General features: G+C 46.8%; 1 protein-coding gene across 1 annotated transcript; it reads right to left on the bottom strand.

Moving 5' to 3' along the window:
* Positions 1-1,375: 1,375 nt before the first annotated feature.
* On the bottom strand, positions 1,376-4,762 carry RPL37A (ribosomal protein L37a). Its single transcript, XM_080600818.1, has 4 exons — positions 4,617-4,762; positions 4,020-4,148; positions 2,754-2,836; positions 1,376-1,527 (listed from the first exon to the last, which is right to left on the bottom strand). Exons 1-4 carry the CDS (start codon positions 4,617-4,619, stop codon positions 1,464-1,466), a joined length of 279 nt encoding a protein of 92 aa, XP_080456944.1. The 5' UTR covers positions 4,620-4,762; the 3' UTR covers positions 1,376-1,463.
* Positions 4,763-8,574: the final 3,812 nt, after the last annotated feature.

Here is an 8,574-nt window from a genome sequence, read left to right as displayed (position 1 = left end):
GACACGTTGTGCAGAAAAGCAGCAGCAGAAATGAGTGCACCTGAGCTTTCTTAAACCCCCAGGGTTCCTTTGTAATCCTGCTACAAGATACACAAGAAGAATGGCAATGGCTTTCATCTCACATGTACAAAAATAAGCCATTTGCTCTGAGGGGGAGTCACCCATTGTCACCTCCATTTCAGCACTGGGTATCAAAACACATGATTTTCCTTTAGTAGGGGAAGCTACAGCACTGAACTTTAAAAAAAACACAGAGGAAACAGGTTCAGGGATGCCAAATTCAAACTTCTGAGCCGCATGAAGACTTTTTGCAGCTTGCTAAAGTGCTCCTATGTAAGTCCTCTTCTGAATACAACTTTCAAAGACTTCGGGCTCGTTAATGACATTGTCTTACTGCCCAAATACATTTAAAGCTTAAGTTGGAGCAAGAGGACTCAAATATTCCTTACTGTTTTTCTTTCAGCCGTTATCAAGGTTATTACCAAGACCTGTATTTTCTGATGTGTACTGTGAAGGACAAGAGAAGTGCTGCAGTGACCAAAAAGCCCAGACAAAACCAAGCTCATAATCCTGAACTAAATCAAAACTCACCTGACAAATCAACTGTAAAAAAAAAAAAAGTTCCAGTATCCTAAGCTTGATCATCTGAAGAGATGATTTGGAAGCAATTATTAGCCTAAACAGTGGCTTTTCCTCCAAAATTGATGGTCCCAGGAGTTGGCTCAACATGAAAAAGCATTGTTGCAATCTAGAATGGACTCAGGAACCTGAACACACAGAGATGAGAGCCCTGCCAGAACTAGGGAGAGCAAACCAATCACAGCATTTGTGTGCGCTGCTCTCGAGATCCGCACACAGCAGCAAACACCACGGGCTGAGGTAAGCCATCATCTGCAGCTGGCTCTGGAAATCAGCAGCACCAGCCAGCAGCAGAGGATGGCAGCTGCTCTTCATTCATTTCAGTCTCTGCCCCCAAGCCACGATGCTCTTTTCTCTCCCTGCAGCACATGCACAGCTCTCCCAAGTCCTCCTCAAAGACCAACAGGAGAAGGCAGGCTGATGTTCCGCTTCCTCTCCTCTCCCTTTCCATCTGCCCGCTCCTCCACTCGTGTATTTGCTCTGTGCTATTCCTCTAGGCACCGACACCAAGGGCACATCAAGATGTGCCAGGCCTAAGTTCTCCTCGCTTTCACCTCAGCGCATTCAAGCAACAGAACCGGAGTATGCAATTAAATGGAATAGAAAATTGTTTTTTTAATGGCTTAACCAGTAATAAGAGCTTTTCCACTACTGGATAGAAATACGAACGCTTCCATAGTTATACCAATAAATACAATGCAGCAAGACAGCACCTTCCATAGAAAGATGAACATGATTCCACTCCACATCACCTTTTATTATTAAAGGGACAGATCTTGACAGTGGAGAAAAGCATGTTTCAGAAGGAGAGCAGGATGTAGCATCTACTGGTCCTTCAGTTCTTTCAGCCTTCTGATCGCAGATTTGACTGTCACTGCAGAGGTGGTGCTGAAAGAAGAAGCAGAGTCATTTGCACGCTGCAGCACAACAACCCGCACCAGTTATTTTTTGGACAAAGCACTAATCACTTCAAATAGTTCTCGCCCGACTGCATTGTCAACAGGAGGCTACCTCCACGCTGATTTTCCTGACAACAAAGCGTAGGCCCGTGCCTACAGAAGCACACGCAGCTTCACAGCTCCATCTCAATCCAAATTATCCAGTCATCTGTCAACTACGCACGCAAGAGCGTGGGCTGAGTCCTAGCGACTGTCGTGTGGGGTAACCGCGTCCCCTACCAGAACAGGAGGGGGCAAGGAGAGTAAAGATGGGGGGCACGCAAGGGCATCATCACAATAAAAACTGTAATGATTCAATTATTTTAGGAAAAAAAAAAAGGAAATTTTATTTGGAGTAAACCTGATTTCAACTATTGCACCTGTTTCTCTGAACTGGAAAGGCTACTGCAGTAACCACAAAAAGTGCTGCTTAAACTTCAAAATAAGAGGTAAGAGTGTCTTTCCAGAGCTACGCTATTTCTACAGCCAAAAGAACCAAGGGAGGAAAAATACTCCCCAGATCAAAGACAATAATGTATTACAAGCTGTCAAAGATTATTTTATATTTTTTTTTTTAGAATAGATTGGAAGGAGAGCTGTCAGGTCTCAGCCATGCAGCCTATTCCACCCAGAGAACAGCTGAATGGATCAGCCTTCACCTCTGCTCCTTTCCTTCCAACATCACCAGACAACCGGCCCACTCAGAATACTTCGTACACGCAAGAACGATCGTTTGCATCTCCAGTAAGCGATGTTACTACAGCAGAGCCACAAGAGAGACTGCTTAGAAACAAACGTTTGCTTCCCCATTTGCAGATGTTTGGATTTCTTTATTTCAAGTTTGGGAAAAGATTCAGAGATTGCTTTAAAAAAAAAAAAAACACTGCTTCGATAAAGTCCAGAGAAATTATGAAATTTTGGGAGGATATACCAAAAACAGCAGTAACTTCATGGCTGAAATGCAGTATTGGCAACAGCTGCACAACAGATACTGAAAAGAACAGCAAGTGCTTCGCAGTCTGATCAAATTTTATCAACAAAATTGAGAAAAAAACACATCACTAATTCAGTACAGATCTACTTAACGGTTAGCAGATTATAGTTAAATAAATTTTTTTTAAAAATCCCTCAGTTATATGAAAATGAACACCAATAGAAACTTCTTTATTGCCTTACTTGTAAGTCCAGGCACCACCAGCAACTGTCTTCATGCAGGATCCACAGTGCCAGATACCAACAGCCTTCCTCTTCATTTTGGTCTGTAACAAAAGAGAAAAAATACGCACTCTCCAACAGCTGTAAAACCCACAAGACCTCGTGCTGCCATCCTAACAGCCAACTTCAGGTGAGTAGTGCAGCATCACACCACAGCGCTGCCTATAAGGCTGTGCTAGAACACACAAGGATCAGAGGTTTTCATCCCGATTCCTCAAGACAGAGTCCATCCGAAATATTTTTTTATTCGGGTATGGAATAGAAAGGGGTTATTTCTAAATGCACCATCAAAAATTCAGCTTTTTAAAGGAGAAAAAAAATATTAAGGAGTTATACTGGTAATGAAAACCGATATTCTCACCTGGTATTACGACCAACATAGCACTGCTATTATGTGCCCTTTATGAACATCCCAGGATTGCTCTGAACCAGCTGCCCTTTGAACGGCACCTAAGGAGCGGGCGCTTAACTCTCTTCACCTGGGGAAGTTGCCATCATCTCGCAAAGATGACAACGGGTTTGCCTAGACCTACACTGGACTTCGCTATTCAGATGGAGATACCAATGTTCCCACTTCACATATGAAAGCCATAAAGTATAAAAAGCAGATAGGAAATTTTACAGTTTTCTAGCCACTCAAAGATACCTACTTTACAGGTATCAATAGTCTGGGCAAAGAACAAGCTGCTGGGCCTCTCAAGCTGTAAAAGCCAAATTCAAGTGAATTGTGCTCACACACATGAACGATTAAGACTCCTTATCAGTAATCATTCCCCATCCAGAGCTATAAAATATACACAGATGTAAGTAACCAAGTTCATTCGAAGTTGTAAGCAGGAAGAGTGAGGTCCCTTCCTCCCCAGGTATGCTGTAAAGTTCATGAAGGAGAAAATAAAAAAAAAAAAAAGCCCAAGTCATCCCTTAATTATCAGGATAACAGATGCATTTTGTAAATTCTGCCAGGTCTTTTTATCAGATACACAGTCTGGCAATATTACCATCCTCTGTAATGAAATAAAGATTTGTTTCCATTTAACTACCAACCCCGCATTCACCTGAAATGCCTACTAAGTCCTTTTATTTTATAAGGTAACCTGATGTTCACAAAAAACTATTTATTTTCCTTAAGCTAGTCAAGCAGAAAAAATCCGGAAGCAATACATTTCAATTCTAACATCAATAACAGGACAATTTTTAAGTACAGCCGCAGGAACCAAGGTGCCTCACCTTGCCGCAGAAGGAGCAGGTATACTTGGCGTGCTGGCTAATTTCAATCTTCTTCACCATCTTCCTGAGGGACGCACCGTACCGGGTACCATATTTACCCACAATCCCCACCTTCTTGGTGCGCTTAGCCTGTCGGGGAGGCAGAAACCACAGGATCAGGTCCAGGCTTACCCAGCTCACCGCCTGCCTCAGCGGCTCCTCTCACAAACGACACCCAAAGCGCTCAGCAGCCCCAACCACCGCGAGTCCCAGCGACCGAATCACCTCGTACCACCGCGGATACGGCGTTGTTTGGTTAAATCTCAGGGGCTTACGCTGCCACAACCCCCCCGACTCCCCCAGGGCCAGGGCCAGGGCCAGGGCCAGGGCCAGGGCCAGGGCCGCCCCCCCCCCCGGCCTATCTGGGAGCCGTGCACCGCCAGCCCCGGGCCCGGCCTCCTCCCCCCCCGAGGCCTCCGCTCGCTGCTCCCCCAGCGCCTCCCCGCCCGGAGCCCGCCCCCCGCCCTCATCGTTCCCCGCGCCATCCTCTGGCCGCGCCCCGTGGCCCCAGCGCGGCGGATGGCGGCGGATGGCTGCGGCGGCCCCGTCCCCGCTCACCATCTTCCTGCCCGGCGCCGCCGCGGAGAGAGAGAGAGAGACGCAGGGCGCATGCGCGGGGTGAAGCGGCGCCACCGGAAGTGGGGAGCGAGGGCAGGGAGGCCGGGCCCGGCGGCGGGCTTGTCTGCACCGCGTGGGGGTGTGAACTCTATGGTGTCCCCTCCTGAGGGGGCTCAGGGGCGGCCGGGCCCCGGTGAGGGGTACCCCGTAGCGCCCCTGCGAGGAGCCCAAATTTGGGTTAAAAATGGGGTGCAGCAGCCCCGGCCGGACGGGGTGGGAGGGCTGGGGGTCACCTTCACCCCACAGAGGGCACAAAGGCGCGGCGCTTGCCGCCACCCACCTCAGTTAGTGTCGTTATTTCACAAAAACAAGCACCAGGTAGCTGTCGGAATAAAGAGGATCAGCAAGCTAAGCTGCAGGTGTAAAAGGAAAAAAAAATAAATCAAAGGAGAACAAATTCTGACCTTAAGACACAGCAGCCCTAAAAAGCAGAGGTTTCAAAACGCCCAGCTCGCATGCCTGTATACCTGTGATTCCTTCACGCGCCACCCCAAATCGGTATAAATGGCCCCAAACCTCGCTGCAGGTGGAGGGGGTTCCCCAAACCCCAGCAGTGTCCCCCCAGCTCCACGAGACACCCACGCTGCCCGCACCGAAGCACAAAGCGCACAGCCCAGCGCAGGGAGGGATTTCTCAGCAGCCGTACGCAACGCAAACGCAGCCCGCTGCTGATCTGCGCTGCTCCTAACAGGATTAACCACCCATTAACCTCCATTAGGAAATATAATCTGGTTAGCCTGAGAGCTTTTTAATGCTCCAAGCCAGCTGCAATTCCTCACAGCCCCGAGGAGGGAGCCCAGGCGGCTGAGCCCACCTGCCGAAACCATGCCCAGGCACTTTTTGCAGGTGCATTTCTCCGCCTGCCCCCCGCCGTAGGGCTGGAGGCACAGAGGTGCGGGTGGTGCCTCTGCTGAGGGGTGAGTGCTTTGTTCTGGCAGTTTGAACACTCACATTTTTAATTCCCTTTCTCCCGTGCTGAGATCCCCGTTTGTCCCCGCATACTCTCCTCCAGTTTGCACGAGCCTTCCTGGGCAGCGGTGGGACACAGCGGTGCTCCAGATGAGGGCTCAGCGGGGCTTTAGGCAACAGCGTTTATATCTCCCTCTGCTGAGTCAAAGTCTCATTCAACACATCCTAGGAATATATTTACCCTTTTCAGAACCTCATCATAATGATGACTCACGGGATACATCTTCAGTACCAATGTATTAAAAAATATATATATAATAAAAAGTTCCTTTTGCTGCTTTGTGACTGTTTGGTTAGAAAATAAAAACAAAAGACAGCACACCCAGGACTGAAGACCGAGTACTGCTCTCTAGTCTGTATTTACAGAGTTAAGGGTGGCTGTGACAATACAGTCCACAGTCATATCCTTCACCTACAGTTATTACAGACAGCTCTGCCAACAACAAAATGCAACCCTCTCACACTACAGCCTCTTCCAGCACTGCCAAAATAAACGCATATTTCCAAGTGACTGGGAAATGGATGGGTGCAGACAGGCCGGCAGAGCTCCCAGAGCTTTGCCTTGTCAGCCTACCACCTTGCCTCTTCGGCACGTCCCAGGCTGTACAGCTTCACATACTGATGTAGTAGTTCAAACTGCTCCTTTTGATTGCTCAAGTACCCGTTGTCTCTCGTCGGGCATCCTTCCTGAAAATGTCACCCCAGTAACATGCTCCAAGTTCCAAGCTCAGCTCCACTGCAGTAGCAGAAAGGCTGCAGTTGTGAGGCTGAATCTGGAAGGGCTTTCAGTCTATCCAAATACACACAAAGTTATCAGATAATTGTGGTTGCTCTAGTAGTGTCTCTTCCTTGTCTGGAAGAGTGGTCAGCATGTTTGTCACTTCCATTTGTACTGACAGCACGAAGACGTTTGGCTACATTAGGTCAGGCAGGAAACAGTCTTCCCAAGGAAATACAGAAAACAAAACAAACGGTAAGAACCATAGAAGACATCCTACTGAAAAGGTGAAGGCTGTAGGCCCAGAGGAAGCCCCAGGTTTCACAGACCTTGCCATGTTTCATTCCATCTACATTACTGGGATTTAAAAATCAAGGCTATAGTTTCTTTGATGGGCAAATGTAAGAGTCCCTAAAGTACTGCACACTCCTGAGCCTGCCTGTAGGTCTCACTGGCAACCTGCACACTACCTTGTACAGATTCTCATCAGCAAGCCTTGGAGGTCCTGTCGAAGCCTCCTGGCAGCATCCCAACCACCTCCTCATCATATTAATGACAGACTAATGGTATAATTGGGCTAAGGCACGCACAATTTTTCCAATCCCTTGATGTAACGACTAAAAGCACTTCGCTTCAAGATTCTTCTCCCTTTTTTCATCTAGTACAGTTAAAGTGAATCTCAAGTGTACTTGAAGAGCCTTTGTAACTCTACAGCAATCCAGCTGAGATTTTATGGGTCCTAACAAAGAAAGAGTGCACCTAGCATTCTTCTAACAGGGCTGGGACTTATCAATATATGGGTAAGATAAATTGAGTTTATGAGAAGCAGAATTCTCCAAGGGTACTCTCAGATTTCAGAAAAATACTGTTTTGAAGTAGCTATAGCTTTACGAGGAGGAAGAGAATTACTCCTATAGGAGATGACATTATGGGTACACAAATAATGTCTTCCATTTGTTTTTCAGCAGGCAGATGGCAACATTTCTCACCCCTTACTCAGAACAACCTTCTCTGCAAGTAGAAAGATCATGTGTCCTAGAAACAGATTAAATACTCCACATTCAAGAAGGAAGCCATTTAAAAGTGTTTAGAAGTGTGTATTTATCTCCTGGCCAACTGTTGGCACAAGAGAAATGATGTTTAGCTCCCACTCTCAAATCCAGAGACAAAACACTTCCCACAGCTGGCCAGTCACACGATCTCTGGTCCTATGCCTCTTCACTTGTACGCACATCAAAGCACCTTTTGCAGTCATGAATGAAAAGCGAATCTCTACCCAGCACAATTGCAAACACAGCCTGTAGGGCATTTCCATGACGACACTTGCTGAAAACGGGATAATCGAACCCTTTGAAGCAGGAAAAAAAATATCACACTTACTATCAGCTTGATCTTGTAGCACAACCCTTTATGTCCTCAACCACGGAAGAGAGGGCTTTTGGCCACTGTCTGCTATCCATCTGTACGCAGTCAAGCATGCTGCCTGCACAGCACATTAGCTCCTGGCCTCCAGAAGCTAAATGTAAGCCTTTAGTTTGCTATTTCCCCACCCTTATCCCACAGATTATGGCTGTAAAATATATCTAACTGGTACCTCTGACATTTTACCTTCTCCTGAACTCCCTGGTCACATTAGTACAACACTAGCTCGTTTCCAAGTATCTTCCAGTATTACGATCAGAACTGGGAAAGACATGAATCTCTTGATTACGTTACGCTGCACTGGCAACAATATTCACACACAAAAAGACAACCATGCAGCAATGCCTGAAAAGACAAGTCGTGATAAACGGAAATTTGCCTTTATACCAAGCCCGCATTAAAAATGGCCTCTAGAATTTTTGTTGAGCCATCACAAACCAAAAGTATCATCACGTCAAGCAACAGTGCTGCTTTTGGCAGTCTCAATGTAACCTGCACAGAGCTGTAAGAGGAGTGAATAACAGGTCCTAACCACCCTGAATATCTCGGGCATTAGCTGTTGAGTCACCTCTAAGCAAAGTATCCTGGGAGCTTCCCTTTTGAAAGCTAATGTGTTTTGGAAGGCACAAAACAGAGCATCGCCAGACAAACCAAACCTTTTGGCCACTGTAAATTTAAAAAAAAATCCACCACACTAATATCCCCACTACATCATGTACTTTTCAAACTCAAGAACCAAATGGGAGACGAAATTGTAAAACAGAAAAGGCACCGGAAACTTGGGAAACG

Source organism: Anser brachyrhynchus (assembly GCF_964034855.1).
Source record: "Anser brachyrhynchus genome assembly, chromosome: 7".
Lineage (NCBI taxonomy): Eukaryota > Metazoa > Chordata > Aves > Anseriformes > Anatidae > Anser > Anser brachyrhynchus.
The sequence above is the reverse complement of the archived record's forward strand: the minus strand, read 5'-3'. Positions and strand labels throughout refer to the sequence as shown.

Coding starts and splice junctions, on each gene's coding strand:
- RPL37A (XM_080600818.1), bottom strand. Junction 2,837..4,019: donor CCTGCTCCTTCTGCGGCAAG/GTGAGGCACCTT, acceptor CTTTTGTTACAG/ACCAAAATGAAGAGGAAGGC. Junction 1,528..2,753: donor GGTGGTGCCTGGACTTACAA/GTAAGGCAATAA, acceptor TTCTTCTTTCAG/CACCACCTCTGCAGTGACAG.